Source organism: Bactrocera dorsalis, chromosome 1 (assembly GCF_023373825.1).
Source record: "Bactrocera dorsalis isolate Fly_Bdor chromosome 1, ASM2337382v1, whole genome shotgun sequence".
Classification (NCBI taxonomy): Eukaryota; Metazoa; Arthropoda; class Insecta; order Diptera; family Tephritidae; genus Bactrocera; species Bactrocera dorsalis.
In genome coordinates, this window is record NC_064303.1 from 74,536,572 (window position 1) to 74,554,501 (window position 17,930).

Consider the following 17,930-nt stretch of genomic DNA (forward strand, 5'->3'; position numbering starts at 1 on the left):
AGACATAGCCAACATAATTTCCTTAGCTTGTCATAAGCTTTCATAGCTTGTATATTGGACTAGATGCATTGCCAGTTAAAATGCTTTTTTCATTCACAATAGCTATGATTTTTTCCAAAAAAAGTAGTTGGCAATAGCGACAACCCTCATTTTTACAGATAAAAATGTAAACAAATGAAAAATATATAAATGAGAAGTATAGAAATGCAAGAAATGTAAAATTTAATAAAAAGATGCGGTAAGTAGGGATTTTAAAATAAAATTAAGACGAAATTAAATTTGTGTGTTTTCCAGTTGCTTGGCACTATGTACAGAAATTCAAATGATGAAGATAAGGAAATATTGACCATCCTTGCTGGTTTAGCTGCTGAGTCAAGTTCGCCATCGGAGGATTCAGAACAAGAGCAGATAGAACATCCAAAATGCTCTAATTTTGTGGACACCATAGATAATTTTGGAGATGAGGATTTCAAATCACACTTTCGTTTGAGCCGCAGCACTTTAGATTACTTGATACGTATGCTTTGTTTTTGTTATGAGACTTTTCGGTATGAGTATTTTTTGCAGGAAGACATGAAGAAAGTGAACAAACCCGTTTTGCTACGAAGTCTGGAAAAGCCAAAATTCCTGCTAAAACATTGATGTACATGTATGTATGGTATTTAAGTAATACAATTACCTACAGACAGCTAGCCGTACTGTTTAGTGTAAAGAAGTCCACAGCATGGGCGATTGTTCGTCGGGTTGTCGCGTGGGTTATCTCAATAGGCCATGATTTTGTTAAGTGGCCAACTGGAAATGCGTTGGAAGAAACTACTCGCAAGTTTTTACAAAGAAAACAAATACCAGGTGTTATTGGTGCAATTGATTGGACCCACATAACAAATATTGCACCAATAAAAGACAAACATATATATTTTGATCGTAAACGTAATTATAGTGTTATTCTGCAGGCCATTGTCGATGCTGACAAAAAAATTATTGATATTTATTGTGGTGAACCCGGATCATATCATGACTCTAGAGTGCTAAAAAGGTCAGCATTTTATAGAAAAGCGGAAAGTAATATAGAAAGTTTATTTCCAAATTCTATTTTTATTCTCGGGGAGTCGGCATACCCTTGCAGAAATTTCCTCATACCGGTGTTCAAAGATTATGGTTCGTTAACGCCTAACCAAATCAGCTTTAGCAAAACACATTCCTTAGCAAGAATAGTTGTTGAAAATGCGTTTGCAGCACTGAAAGGACGTTTCCGAAGGCTTGTTAAATTTACGGAGCACAGAAATTTATGTGCAATTTCGAATTTAGTTGCAAGTGCATGCATTATGCACAATATATCGTCACCTGAAATGCAAATTGACGTAACAACATTTTCAGAAATTTACAGTGGCATGAATGAAACACGGAATAAAATGGAACATGAGTAAAACAAAATATTAATATTGGTTAAAACTGGTTTATATATGACCGTAGAACCAGAAAATGTTGAACATATTTAAAATTATGTATATAATTTGAAGTAGTGAAGCGTAATCAATAAGACACTCAATTTCGAATTTTTTGATGATACGTTATTTTGCATTTCAGGTGACGATATGTATTATTACAAACGACGATACAATTATTGACCCTCAAATTGAAAGAGCCGAACCGGAGCCAGAACCTGCTAATGAGCTGGCGAGAGAAGCAAGTGGAGATCGTCTGAATCAGTTGCTTACAATTTTAACACGAAGAAATTAATAAATTTTAATTTTTTTAATTTTAAAATGCACTTTTAGAGCAACATTTTCTATTTTCAATCTCAAATAATAAAATTATTTATAATTTTGCGACATATTTGTTTTAGATAAACACGTAAATATAGTATGCATTTGTTCAAGATTTGTATGTAAAAAATGTTCATTTTAAAAAAATGTTCATTAAGCTTTATATTTCCGTTAAATAAAACAATATATATTTGTTATGAAATCAAGTAGCTTTTCTAATTTTTATACTCTCGCAACAAAGTTGCTAAGAAGAGTATTATAGTTTTGTTCACATGACGGTTGTCTGTAAGTCCTAAAACTAAAAAAGTCAGATATAGGGTTTTATATACCAAAGTGATCAGGGTGAAGAGTAGAGTTGAAATCCGGATGTCTGTCTGTCCGTCCGTCCGTGCAAGCTATAACTTGAGTAAAAATTGAGATATCATGATGAAACTTGATACACGTATTTCTTGGCACCATAAGAAGGTTAAGTTCGAAGATGGGCAAAATCTTTTTGGAAAAATGGGCGTGGCCCCGCCCCCTACTAAGTTTTTTGTACATATCTCGAAAACTACTATAGCCATGTCAACCAAACTCTATAGAATCATTTCCTTCAGGCATTTCCATAAACAGTTCAAAAATGGAAGAAATCGGATAATAACCACGCCCACCTCCCATACAAAGGTTATGTTGAAAATCACTTAAAGTGCGTTAACCGACTAACAAAAAACATCAGAAACACTAAATTTTACGGAAGAAATGGCAGAAGGAAACTGCACCCAGGTTTTTTTTTTAAATTGAAAATGGGCGTGGCGTCGCCCACTTATGGGCCAAAAACCGTATCTCAGGAACTACTAATCTAATTAATTTTACAGCAAAAAAAAAAATATGATAATGATGGATAATGAAATCTTTATCATGCGAGAGTATAAAATGTTCGGTGACACCCGAACTTAGACCTTCCTTACTTGTTATTCTTAAAAGACTGCTGTAAAATTTTTAATTTTTATTCTTCTATTTTCAGTTTTTTTTTTTGTTCAATTTCTATTAGAATATCTTTTTTTTCGGCCAAATCCTGCATTGGTTTTTCTATATTCGCGTAAAACTTCGCCTGCACTTCATCACTTTTCCTTTTTTGTTCGATTTTTTATCAAAATATCGTTCTTTAGCGCTTTTCCGATAACGACGATTTGGAACAGGATTTGTTACCTTCGGCTCCTGTGAATACACTGCATTTGGTCTGCATATGCTACGGCTTAGTACCTGTTTAAAAATATAAAAAAGCGAATGCAACATAAGCACATAATGAACAATAAATTTTAACTAACCACTAGACTCAACCAATGCCTCTTGAGGATCTGTCCCGATGTTCATAGTGTGGTTGTTGGACACCAAGCAACTTTCGCCAAAAATTTCGTCTATTTCGCGCATATACGGCACTGTGCACGGAGAAGTGCCAGTCTACTTCTCGTTGTCTTTCGCTGCTTTGTAGACATTCAAAAGCGTTTCGCATTTTCGATACAAGGGCAGCCGCATTAATTGTTGTATCCTGTGGAAACAAATGTAATAAATTTTTACAAAATAACTTTAAAATGTTCTTACTGTAAATCCTTGATATATCATGTCCTCCAAGACGTTTTCATATGCGAAATTTTTCTTCCGCGCATGCAGGAACTCATCCTCCCGCTCATTGTAACACTTCAGGAATAGAAGTGTCTCGGCCTTCGTCCAAACTTTTCTTTTGCTTTTAGAATCTAAGCAAGTTTATATTGTTGCGAATTTACTCCTTGCTAGTTTTACTTTACTGGGTTCGTATCTCTGGATTGACAAATGAAACCAAAAGCCGTTTAATTCACTTCAACTAAATCTCTTTATTTTACAACTCGTCTACACTATAGCAGTTTACTCTTAGCACTGGTTGATTACGTTGGCGCTGCCACGGCTTATATAGCCACGCACTTCTCGCTGATGCCGACGTGTCCTTCTAGAATATTGCGTCTGGAAATTACCAGAACATAATGCTATACGGCGTCAAATGCAGACAAGCAGCCAGCCGCGGCGCCAGACTCAGCAATTGTTTAAGTAGACAAGCAGACAGTGCGGCGCCAGATGCCTATTGTTTCGACAAGCAGACAGCCGCGGCGCCAGATGTCTACAACAAGACAAATGCTATTCCATATACCTACAGCTATTGTTCATAATAAGGGATGCATATAGCAATACAAATACAACTTAATACTACTTTTGTAACACTGCCCTCCACTAAAGCCTAATCGTCCCGATTAGGCACAAATCCTCTTGAACCAAATGGGGCGAGCCTCTCCAAATGTACTACTTTCATTTTACATCGTGCTTTCCCATTTCTTTGTATGCGGTATACCACGTCATTAAGTCGTTTCATCACCATATAGGGTCCTTCCCAGGCTGTCTGCAGTTTCGGGGACAAGCCTTTCTTTCGAAGTGGATTGTACAACAGGACCAGATCACCTTCTTCAAAACCTTTTGAATTTGCCGCTTGATCGAACCGGTCCTTCATCTTATTGCTCATCAGATGCGTATGCTGCCTTACCATTAGATGTAATTCATTCATTTCTTCCTTTAAGGCAAAACAATAATCTCCATCATTTCTTACAGCTGTAGGATTCGTTCCAAACTTAATATCAGCAGGGAGTCGCAGATCAGATCCGAAAATAATCTTTGCTGGCGTGTAACCAGTTGTCTCGTGCTTCTCTGAACGATACGCCAGCAGGAACATCTGGATGCACTTGTCCCAATTCCGTTGGTCTTTATCAACGATTTTCCGCAGATGTTCTTCGAGCGTTCGGTTGAATCTCTCTACCATCCCATCTGATTGTGGGTGTAACGCTGTTGTCCGTGTCTTGTGGATGCCCAATAATGTACAGACTTCTTGGAAAATGGAAGATTCGAAATTTCTGCCTTGATCTGAGTGTAATTCGACGGGCACTCCGAACCTTGTTATCCAATTTTCTACAAACGCTTCGGCTACTGTCTTCGCTTCTTGGTTTGGTAAGGCATATACTTCTGGCCATTTACTGAAATAGTCCATGACAACCAGTAGATATTTGTTTCCGGCCGTACTGGTTGGGAACGGACCTGCAACATCCATTGCGACTCGTTCAAATGGTGATCCCACGTTGTACTGTTGTAGCCTACCGCGACTTTTGGCTTTAGGACCTTTAGCTGCCATGCACTCTACGCAATTACTTATCCATTCTGCTATGGAATCTCGACAACCGATCCAGTAGAACCGTTGTTTAATCTTCTCTATAGTTTTTGTAATTCCAAGGTGCCCTCCACTAGGTCCATTGTGATATTCTTTCAACACTTTCGGGATCATGGACTTCGGTACTATGATCAGCAGACGAGACTGTTTGCCATCTTCACTTTCCCAGGTACGATGAAGGTATCCATTAACGAGGTTTATGCTGTTCCATTGGGCCCAATATGCTTTTGCCGTTGGACTCTCGTTACTTATTTGTTCCTTTGGTGGTCGTACCCCATTTTCTTTGGCTATTATCAGCTTTGCAAGATCAGGGTCCTCCAGCTGATTGATTCTGATGCGGTGAGGAGTCCAATCATCTTCAGGTTCTATATTCAGTAATCGCATGTCGATTATACCTTCTTTACCTTCTGATTTGGAGCAATGTTTACATTCCAGTGGACAAGGGCGACGTGATAATGCATCCGCATTTTTGTGGTGAATCCCCTTTCGGTGTTCTGTTGGTTGTTTCCGTTTTGATGGGTTTACCTTTATATTGCAATTTCGGGCAAAGTGACCCGCTTTTCCACAGTTGAAACATCTGCCTGTTGTATTTACTCGCTGTGCAGCAATTGTCTTCAGAGTCTTCAATATTTCTTCCATCAGCGCTGGTTGTTCCATTTCAACTCTTTGTACTTTGTGTGCTGGTTTACTTAGTAGGGAAGCTGTTTCCTGTGTGAGGGCGTGCGAAACCGTTTCAGCAAACGTTCTTTTTGGCAATGCATATGTGGCGCGTTTGGTGTCCACATCACGAATTCCATTTATGAAACATTGAATTTTTACCCTCTCAATGTAATCCACAGGTGCATCTGCATTTGCCAAATGAGCCAGTCGTTCTATTTCAGTTGCGAACTCTTGCAATGACACGTTCATCTTCTGACCCCTATTTTGCAGTTCGATCTGGTATATTTGTTTCCGGTGCTCACTACCATATCGTCTTTCTATCGCACTCATCAATGCCTCATAGTTGTCCCGTTCACAGTCTGGAATAGTCTGAAGGATTTCTGCCGCAGGTCCTTTCAATGATACAAACAAGGACGCCACTTTGTCCGCTGAATTCCAGTTATTGGCCATTGCTGTCTTTTCAAACTGAAGTTTGAAAATTTGAAATGGAATACTTCCATCGAACGTGGGTGCCTTCAGTCTTGGATTATTTGTTGATGGTGCAGGGCCATGCAGTTGCAGTTCTCGCATACGATTACTCAGTTGAAGAAATTCTGATCTTAAATTTTCTTCGTCTTCAAATTTTGAAAATTTCTCTTGCACTTGTGTATTATTTTCTGTAATCTGTTGTACCAAACGCTTTTCTAACTGCGTATTATTTTCAGTCATTTGTTGTGTAAGGCGAGACTCTAACTGTGATGTATTTTCAGCTATTTGCGTTATTTGCTGTGCCAGACGATTTTCTGTTTGCACTACATTTTCTGTTATTTGTGATATATTTTCGGCTATTTGCTGTGCCAGACGATTTTCTGTTTGCACTGCATTTTCTGTTATTTGTGATATATTTTCAGCTATTAATTGCTTAAAAGCCACTAACAGCATGTTCATGTCTGCACTTGATGATGTTCGTTGTTCTTCTACTTTTTCTTCTACCTTTGTAGAAGTTTCTGGCCCATCAAATTCGAACTCGTCCACATTAATTCCATCCGCTTCAATTGCTTTACGTAATCGTGCCTGCAGATCCGCCTTTTGCCCGCTTATCGGCAAATTACGCTCTTCCAGTTCCTTTTTTAATTGCTGAATTCTCAATTCTCCGAATTTAACCATCTTGAATTTGGATTATTTGACAATCCCACTTCTGACACCAATTGTTGCGAATTTACTGCTTGCTAGTTTACTTTGTTAGGTTCGTATCTCTGGATTGACAAATGAAACCAAAAGCCGTTTAATTCACTTCAACTAAATCTCTTTATTTTACAACTCGTCTACTCTATAGCAGTTTACTCTTAGCACTGGTTGATTACGTTGGCGCTGCCACGGCTTATATAGCCACGCACTTCTCGCTGATGCCGACGTGTCCTTCTAGAATATTGTGTCTGGAAATTACCAGAACATAATGCTATACGGCGCCAGACGCAAGCAGACAGCCGCGGCGCCAGACTCAGCAATTGTTTAAGTAGACAAGCAGACAGTGCGGCGCCAGATGTCTATTGTTTCGACAAGCAGACAGCCGCGGCGCCAGATGTCTACAACAAGACAAATGCTATTCCATATACCTACAGCTATTGTTCATAATAAGGGATGCATATAGCAATATAAATACAACTTTTGTAACAATATACACATACCCCATATATATGTAAATTACTTATACACTAACCTACGAATACATTCGGCATAAGAAGAGTCTAGTAACTAGTATTCATTTTAGACACAATGATATACTATCAGGCTGGTTCTGGAATCCGAGTGGAAGTGGAAATCAAAATGAATGCAAAAACGAGTGAATTTGCTTTTGGTGTTCTGAAATCCGAGTTTTTTTTTTCATTTTAGAACTCGTTTTGTATTCACCCTATAAATGAACTTTACATCTGTCAAATGTAAAAATGAACTGGATAGCTGTCAAATTATTTGTCAACAAGAAAAATTAAAATGGGGCGAAATAAAAATGAGTGCTTTCGTTATATTTTCCTCAATTATTTTAGAAAGGGAATTACATGCAGAGGAAGCTGTTAGCAGGAGGATTTTACGTGACCATTCAAATCCATTATATGTGCCGGATTTCAAGTAAGAATGTAACATTTAAAAATTATTAAAGAGCGCATACAAAAAATCTCTTTTGAAGGTTTGTGGCAAGCTACCGGGTAAACAAAAGTGCTTTTGAAATGCTGGTAAGCGTCGTAGCTCCGCATGTCAAGGAAAGTAGCATCCCCGGCAAGATTTTTAGCCGAAGGTGGCTTTCAAAAATCAGTAGGGAAGGATGTTGTTGTTGCCATGGGTCGCAGTACAATTGCGAAAGTTCTTAAGCGGCTGCTTAATGTTTTAGAAAAATACATTTGTCCACAATGGATTAAACTTAATATGACGGAGGCCGAAATAGCCGCATCAAAACAACATTTTTTACAAAACTTCGGCATACCTGGCGTGTGTGGCGTTGGATGTGTAGACGGAACACATATTCGGATAACAAAGCCACATAAAGATCCAAGCCTTTTCTACAACCGAAAAGGATATTTCAGCATCAACGCAATGATTGTAATTACCAAATATAACTACATACTTGTAACTTTATTGTTGGTAACCAATTTTTTTAAATTTTCTTTTAGATTTGTGACTACAATATAATACAATAAGAGCAATAGATGCCCGTCGCCCTGGTTTAAGCCATGACGCTTTAATATGGAGTGTGAGCAGAGCTCAAGAGTATTTCCAACGCAACTACGAAGGCGGTGAACGTGACTGTTGTCTTTTGGGTGATGCTGGCTACGCGTTGCAACCATATTTGCTAACTCCATTTATGGATCCAAGTGTTGCAACACCACAACATACTTTTAATCAAAGACACTCTTCGGCAAGGAATATTATAGAAAAAACTATAGGTGTTTTAAAATGCCGATTTAGATGTCTTTCTCGTCTCCTACAGTACCAACCTCAAAAAGTAGTGCAGACGACAAATGTTTGCTGCGCTTTGCATAATATTTGCAAATACTATAAAGTGCAAGAATTAGTAGAGTTTGCCTCAGGACATGATGAAAACGAACACAGTATTAATGTAGAAATAACAAACGAAACAACGCTTGGTGGAGAGGGTGCAATAATGCGAGATACTATAGCCAACCTACTTCATACGACTTCCTGAAAATAAAGTGCGCGTTGAAATAATGCAAATAGATATTAAGTAATGGATTTCAAGTTCATGTGTAAATATATTTCATTCATTTAAAATTAAAAATATCACATTAAGTGTAGTTCAGTTTGAATAAAAAAGTGAATTTAGTTCACTAAACAAAATAAAAATCACATAAATTCATTGAAAAAAAAATTAATTGTTGTTGCCGCGATTGTACTTTGAGCACATTTTGAGCTCTTGCAGCTCAAACTCCTTCATTTTCATCTCATTCTCCTCTTGTCTAAGCCTTTCCAGTTGTAGGTGGTGACGCATGTTCTCGGCCGTGCTTTCTTAGCTAAAGATGGTCAATTCTTTCACGGCATCGCACACGCTTTTAAGGCCCGCACTAACTTCCCTCGTGGCTTCAACATTTTCCTCTAGCCCATGCAGAAGGGTTTTCATGGCCACAGTCTGCTCATTAACATTTGCCCTAAGGCAGTCAGACACCCCAAGCTGGCGTCTGCGAGGTGGCGTTGAGAGGACGGCACTGCTTGTGCATGGCAATTCTGCGTCTTCATCCACGCTTGAATTGCCTGTCATCTCCTCAGAAGCACCAAAGTCAGCCGTTTTTTCGATGCCGCCCACAACGGTATATATGCCACACAACTGGGCAATTTTATCTTCTGTTGCTGTTAACGTGTGCTTGTTAAACAGCCCTCCCCCAGTTGCTCTAGCTTCGGAATTATTGTGGGCAACTTTTTTCCTGATAAAGGACTTGCAATCCATCCAAACCTAATGAAATATTAGATTTAGAAAACTTCTTAAGAATTAGAAAATGTATTGTGTCACCTTTTTCCAGCCGGAAATATCTTTTTCTGGTGGGCCATGTTTGTTAAGCTCCGCTGCAAACTGCTTCCAAAGCGCATCGCTTTTGACTTTATCGCCTTTTACAAAGCAACGGGCGATGTCTTTATGGGCTTCCATGAATTGGATAATTATTGCATCCTGCTCGGCATTCTTATGTTTTCCCCTTTAAAAATATCACATTTCAATTAACATTTTTTTTATAATCAAAATTAACTATTTTTAATCTTTTTTTGTGCAAAATTTAAACATTTAATTTCACTTACATGTTCGCGCAACAAATGCCCAAATTTCTCGAAATTCATTTTTGAAAAAAATGTGGAAATGAATCGGGGAAAGTGGAACATAGAACACCAAATTTCGGATTGAAAGTGAATTTGCTTGATATTCACTCGGAAGTGAATCACAGAACCTGCCTGTATAAGTCAAATATTTCTGAAATTTTCGTCGAGATAACTCATATATTGGCCGATATATCCACCTTAAAATCACAAGGAAGTTCGAAAATCTTTACATTAAGTCTTATATTAGTTATGGCACTTTGTATGTTTTCGGTTAATGACGATTTGTGGGCGTGACAGTGGTCCAATTACGCCCATCTACGAACTCGATTTTTTTTTGTACTAAGAAACATTTTATATCCTTGGTTTAATTAGCCCCGTGATCATACGTGGAAAAATATTAACGCAAGAAATTTTAATTAGGCCATTAGATTGGAATAAAATACTACCACCGGATCTTCATAACATTTGGTTGCAGATTAAAATATATTTAATTAATAAAATCGAAGTTCCTCCTCAAGTACAGACAACATTCAATTCTAGCTGTGAAGTTCATGGTTTCGCAACATCAACGCGTGTATATGGGTGCGGCAGTTATGTACAGTATCTTCTGTTACACTGGTAGACACCTAATTTGTGACATGGAAATTTGTAGGTGTTTCTGATCCCTTTTGATACCCTGAAGTCAAATCTGAAAAAAGAATTTTTCTATCACCCACAGATATTCTGAAACCTGTGGCTTTAGATTTTAAAATACAAAAAATTCCATTATACTTATTGCTTCATCTCATATTTTCAAACGATCAGGGATTTATCCGGTTTAGACCGGTTCTGCCTGTTTTTTTTTTGAAGTAAACAGCGTATTTTATCATCATTTTATTTTACAAAAATTATCTGTAAGCTTACGGTGTCCGAATCGGTTACGTCTTCTAAGTTTGGATAGCAAAACGTTTTTGACTTCACATTCTTTTACGTTTTTGAAATTACTATTTTTAAGATTTTTAGATACACTGCCAAGGCAGTGCGTAAATAGTGCAAACAGTTTTTGTTATGTGTGCGGAGAACTAACTTTTAAATCACAAACAAAAGCTGTACTAAAAGCTTACGAATTGTATTTTGGTGTTAAAGATGGGGACCAAGACAAAACATGGGTCCCTCACATGTACAACATTGGTTGGGGTTGGTTAAAAGGCTCAATGGGTAAAATTCCCTTTGCAGGGCTAATGGTTTGAAGAGAACCTAAAGACCATGATATTTTTGCCGTACGAATATTAAAGGTATTGAACCGAAGTCTAAATATACGGTTAAGTACTGTAATTTACCATCAGCTTTAAGACCTGTTAAACACAGTGAATAACGTTTTATTCCAAGAGCACCAGAATCATAGAGTCTCGATGAAGAACTAGAATGACAACCGATCGTTTATTTGATGTTCAATGGTGCCGCATCTAATTTCACAGGGTGAACTTAATGACTTTTTTCGAGGTCTAAGTCTTTCAAAATCACAGTCCAAACTTTTAGCATCCAAAATAAAAGGTTGGAACCTTCTCCGAAGTGATGTAAATATTACTTTTTACATGAATATATACATATTACATATATTTTTGGGCTAACTCAAAGAAAGTGCTGAAGTGCCTCAACACTAGTTCGGCGACATTTAATTGCTTTGTTGCCAATCGAGTCTCTGAAATTCAGGAAATTTCAGAAGGCATTAGCTGGAAACAAGTACTTAGTACACAAAATCATACAGACATCTAAACCTGAATTTCTAATGAAATTTTTTTCGGAATGACCTGTAAGCAAGAAGGAACACAACATTAAAATCCAAGATTTGGAACGGCGGAAGGTAATCAACTTAAAATGTAGCAAAAGGAAAATATCTTCATCAACTGCTGTTCAACGTTTCCGATTACTTCATTTACCAATAGAGGAACTTGAGCATACTTGGTGGCGAATCGTCGCAGCTATTAAACAGATCGAATTCGCTGAAAAACTTACAGTCTTCAGAAACAATAACAATTTAAATCATTCGTACAGAAGCTGACTTTTTTTCTACATCAAATGAATCTTAACGGAGTTACAGTTTCAGTGGTGGCAGTTTGTCAAAAACTAACTATTTTTGACGCAAAATGTCCCGCAGTTCTTCCGAAAGATCATCGACACCGTCGTATATAGAATATCTTCATAGGAAGCATTTACATGCTGGCCCAAAGGTTTTACTAAATCTCTTGCGTGAGCGAGTCTGGGTTATAATGCTCGCGAAATCGTAAGGAAAAACATTCAAAATTACGTGCTCTGTTTCCGGTGTGGTTTAACAACCTAAATTAATGGGTAAAATTATGGCGGATCTTCCTGCAAATCGCTTGCAAATGCAACGCCCATTTCTAGCATTGACTTTTGCGGCCTTTTCACGACAACCTATCGTCTAGAAGAGCTTCATACAAAACGTACATAGCAATATTCCTATGCGTCGCATATAAAGCCATACATGCAGAATTATTTATTTATTTATTTATTTAGTAAAGTCTATGAACATTAATTCTTACAGACTAATGAAAAACTAGGATGCATATTATAATTCTAAAATAATTAAATTACAATAACATGAGTAGATAACTTAAACTAAAAAACAGAATTGAGTATTAATGAAGTGAGAGAAATCCAGAAGAACCTTCTCGGAAATCGAGTTAAACTCACGCATAGCCCTCTTGAGGGGAGCATATTCAGCAAAGTTAGTACTTTCCTTTTTGTAATAAAATGGGGAAATGGATCTGAGACAACGCTGGGGAGTATTGAAGTTAAGTTTTCGTAATAAATAGGGACAGTCAATACCACCGTTAATTACATTGAAGACAAATGAAAGGGAGAAAACGGACCTTCGATTTTCCAGTAATTTAAGAGGTAAAAGCAATAAACGCGATGTATACGATGGTATTGGGTCAACAAACTTTAAGGAGCGGAGAGCATATTTAAGAAAGATCTTTTGAACACGCTCGATCCTGTTAATTGACGATATGCAATATGGTCTCCAAATAAATACTGCATACTCCAAAATGGACTGCAAAAAACATGTGTACAGTAATTTTAATGTATAGGGGTCGGAAAAATTTGTAGAATTTCGACGGACAAGGCCGAGTACAGAAAATGATTTTGAAGTGATATAGTTGATGTGATTACTGAAAGAAAATCTGTTGTCAAAGATTACCCCAAGATCTCTGATTTCAGTAACGCATTTTAGGACGCAATTAGAAATATTTTTAAGTCATCTGCATATAACAGAAAGTTGGCGAAAGAGAAGCAGCAGGAAATGTCATTGATAAACAGCACAAAGAGAAGTGGACCCAAGACGCTTCCTTGTGGGACTCCCGAAGTCGCAATGAATGAATCAAATGACACTCCATCGACACTGACAACGCATCGTCTGTTTTGCAGATATGATTTAATCCACTTCAAGAAGACCGAGTGAAACCCTAGAGATGATAATTTTTTAATTAGAATAGTGTGTGATACTTTATCAAAGGCTTTAGAGAAATCTGTGTAAACACAATCTACTTGAAATCCAGCGGAGAATGTAGACATACAATAATCGCTAAAAACTGCTAAGTTTGATACAGTGGAGCGCCCACAGACAAACCCATGCTGATTGACATTAATTATTGATTTTACTGCAAAAAATAATTTATTTTTAACAGAACACTCAAAAATGTTCAAAATAGTAGAAAGTTTAGAAATAGGCCTGTAATTGGAGACAACATCCTTTCTACCACCTTTATGAATAGGGGTAATGCATGTCAATTTCCAATCAGAAATAAAATTCCCGGTGGCGAGAGACTTATTGAAGATAAGCATGAGAGGATATACAAAGGCAGTACAATTTTTTATAAGTACGTTCGGAAGCCCATCCAAATCCAATTTGGAAGAAGACTTAATATCACAAATAGCTTTGGCAATATAGTTCTGTGAAAGACACAGTGAGCCAAAATTTATGGATGGGAAGTTATTAGCTGAAAACGTGTAACTAGTACCATCATCTTGAACATAGTTCGATTTGAAAAATTCAGCGAACAAATTGGAGATTTCGACCGGCGTACATGCCGACTTATCACCCCAGCGTAAAGCCCCCTCGAACACGCTCTTCTAGATTTTACAAAATTCCAAAAGAACTTAGGGTTCGACTAAATTGTAGACTCCGTATTATTAATAAACCTTTTATAGAGAAACTTATCCAATTCATTAAACAGTTTTGTGTAATTCTGATATTGAACAAAGGAAACATGAGATTTAGTTGAAGAGAATTGTCTATAGTATTTATTTCTAAGATTTTTTAGACGTTTAAGGTCCTTAGTGTACCCTGGCAACTTATATGGTTGTATGTGTTTGAGCGGGATATTATAATGGCAAAATCCCTGAATTGATTTCTTAAAAGTGGAGAAACTATTAGCCGTATCAAGTCCCGATAGTAAATCATCCCATTTAATTTCAAAGAGCTGATTGTTGAGTCGTTCAAAATCAGAAAATGTAAATTAAAACCAAGCCCATCAATAGGTTTAACAGGAGGGAAAAGATAAGTAACCACCTCAAACGCTAGCGTAGAATGATGGATTGTGGCTGGAGTAATTGAAGAGAATCCATCAAGAAACCTAAATTTTAAATAATCACTGAGAAAGACTAAGTCAAGAAATCGATCGAGACCATTTGAATATGAGTTGATTTGAATCAGACTGAGACTAAGCAAGCTATTAATGAGAAATAAGTCCTGAGAAGACGAAAAATTTGAAGGAATAAGAGCAGGACTATAAGAACACCCAGACCAGACGATATTGCTTAAATTAAAGTCACAAATATTATTCTCTTTCACCTTATTTAATACCAGCGAGGAAATATTATTTGCGTGCAACTTATACAACTCTAGAAGATCCCTCCTAATTCTTTGAGACTGCAATGAACAGAGCATCATTGACACAGATACATAGTTGGTCCAGAATAGAATCTTCATTATCAAGCATAATTAAGCGAGGACGATATTTGCGATGAACTGCTAAGAGAACTCCACCCCCTCTTAGACAGCCAGTTTTTTCGTGATCTCTGTCCTTGCGGAAGACATAATAGAGATTTGAGTTAAAATATTCGCTATCAAAATAACTAGAATTCAGCCAAGTCTCAACAATAACGATAATATCGAAATCCAAATGTGAAGAAAAATTGCGAATAATATTTGATTTACACCTAATACCCGATAAATTTTGGTAGTACACCTTAAGACAGGAGCCAGTTGAGGAAGGTGCAGAAAACGCATGAATAGAATCGTGATTAACAAGCGCATCAACTAATCTGCAGCGCTGTTTTCCCCTCCCTTTGGAAAAAACTTAAAGGGACGCAACTTGATGCCATAAGGCCACACTTAAGAGGAGAAAACGATATTAAAAAAAGATGGGGACACACCTAACTTAAAGTTTATCCTCTTAAGATTATTACTCGTGATATCGGTATCTTTCTTAATTAATTTATAACATAGAAGATGCACTCTATAAACATTAGCATGTTTAACAACAAAAGATATAATATCTTCCTCAGTGACTCAGTTCTTAAAGGAAGATAAGTGAATCCATTTCTTGGGTATGACCACATTAAGATCACGATTGGCATTAAAACCAACAACAGTTGAAGTGGATGGGGATTTTTGTTCCTAGTACTCACTTTTAACTTCAAATTGCTATTAGCAGTAATTTAAGTAGAAGATTTCAGGTTCACAAAATCATCAACGGCGGCAGATTGAGCAGCATTGACAGCGACAGGGGGGCGAGCTGGTTTAGCAGCAACTGTTGGATTGTTATTGGCTTTCAAGTGATATGCTGAATACAATGCTAACGACACGACACGACAGCACGACAGTGAACTGAAAATGGCGTTGTGCATCTTACTAACATGAACATTCGTAAGAATGCAGCAACATAACAATGGCCGGCATGTACACAAGACAACGCAGTTGTCCATTTTGCATATACACAATTTCGTTGTAGCGATACTAATACCTTGCACTTCAATGAAATTTTAATATTTTGTTCAAAATGAAATTTTTTATGAAAAAAATAAGTAAATAGGTATATTTATTTGTTTTAAATTATCAATTGTTATTACAAATGGTAAAATAGAGCTATTTTATGCTTTTATTTGTAAAATAACGTCAAGTTTGTAGGAGCTGTAAATAATTTTACATTTTACTATTAGTGGCATCACCACTCCTCCTCATCTCTCTATCTTCAATTCTACTGTCAACTCTACTGTCGTCCTACTGTCGTTGGCAAATATAGGAGAATATTGAAGTTAGTGAGAACAACAACCGTCGGCCTACAGTCGTGTAGTCATGCAGCTGTCAAAATAGCAGTGTCCATAAGAACGTCTGTATTTTAATATTTGACAGATGTCGTTTGTCGTCTGTCGCCAGCATTGTATTCAGCACTTGAGTGTTGATATTCCTACCAACAGCGTCAGCATATGTATTGGCATTATTATTATCAGCAGCAATAGAGAGAGTGGAGCAAGCAGCAGACGGAGCAGCAGAGAGTGCGTTCGAAGTAGCGGGAGCGAGATAATCCATACTCACACTATCGGTGGGAGCAGAAACAACAACGTTAGGTGACGGAGCATTTGTACCCACAATAGTCGTAGAGGTGAAGATAGAGTTAGCAGTAGTTGAAGCTGCAGAGAGTGCCTTCGGTGCAGCGGGAGCGAGATAATTCCCACACACATTATCAGCAGAAACAGCAGCGTTAGACGGCGCAGCGATTGTAGAGTCACTTGTACCAACTGAAGTCGCAGCAGTGAGAGAGGGGTAGGCAGCAGAGATAACATTCGAAGCTGGTGCAGAGAACTTGTCATTATCGGATAATTTCTTATGCACAGTGCAGATCTCTGATTTCAGTTCATTAAGCTTAGCGATTAACGAATTACGATCATCACATAATTGCGAGCGCGAGCGCGAGCGCCTTCGCTTGTTCACTTCTCAGTGAACTTACTTCCAATACAAGAGAATTAAGCACTACATTTTCTTTATTATGATTGTTATGCTCCAACAAAGGTCAGTTACTTCCTTGTTCGATTGTTCAGCATTTTGTCGCTGGGAACTTAAAATATGAGTGCACTCAGCACTGATGGCGCCGCAGGCGGCGAACGAATGGAATTTCTCCGAACTACCGCGCACACTTTACAGTAAAAAGCATTTTTATATTTGTGCAAAAAATCTACACCACCCTGTGATAAGTACACACACGACAAGTCGAAGAATTGATGGCATTTATGGCAACTGATCTTGGGCTGAGCACGGTCAACTCTATGCCCGCAAACACACGACATTAATAAAGATAAAACAACAAAACGCGGAAAAAAAATACGTCAGTACACGGTGACGGCTGATCACAAATCACAACAAGGGATAAAAACCATTATTCTTCTTCTTTACTGGCGTAGACACCGTTTACGCGATTATAGCCGTGTCAACAACAGCGCGCCAGTCGTTTCTTCTCTTCGCTACATGGCGCCAATTGGATATTCCAAGCGAGGCCAAGTCCTTCTCCACTTGGTCCTTCCAATGGAGTGGAGGACTTCCTCTTTCTCTGCTTGCCGCGGCGGGTACTGCGTCGAATACTTTCAGAGCTGGAGTGTTTTCATCCATCCGGACAACATGACTTAGCCAGCATAGCCGCTGTCTTTTAATTCTCTGAACTATGTCAATGTCGTCGTATATCTCGTACAGCTCATCGTTCCATCGATTGCGATATTCGCCGTGGCCAACGCGCAAAGGACCATAAATCTTTCGCAGAACTTTTCTCTCGAAAACTCGCAACGTCGACTCATCGGTTGATGTTGTTGAGCGACTTAGAGAGTTTGGCTTTTGTTCGTCGAGAGAGGACTTTAACGGCGCGAGTGTTGAGGGCGATGATATCAGTATCATCGGCATACGCCAGCAGCTGTATACTCTTATAAAAGAT

At 37.9% G+C, this 17,930-nt stretch overlaps 1 protein-coding gene across 1 annotated transcript; it reads left to right on the top strand.

The window, feature by feature from the left end:
* Positions 1-233: 233 nt before the first annotated feature.
* Positions 234-1,740, top strand: LOC125777972 (uncharacterized). Its single transcript, XM_049454084.1, has 4 exons — positions 234-238; positions 315-517; positions 568-1,334; positions 1,594-1,740. Exons 1-4 carry the CDS (start codon positions 234-236, stop codon positions 1,738-1,740), a joined length of 1,122 nt encoding a protein of 373 aa, XP_049310041.1.
* The last annotated feature ends 16,190 nt before the right edge of the window (positions 1,741-17,930 follow it).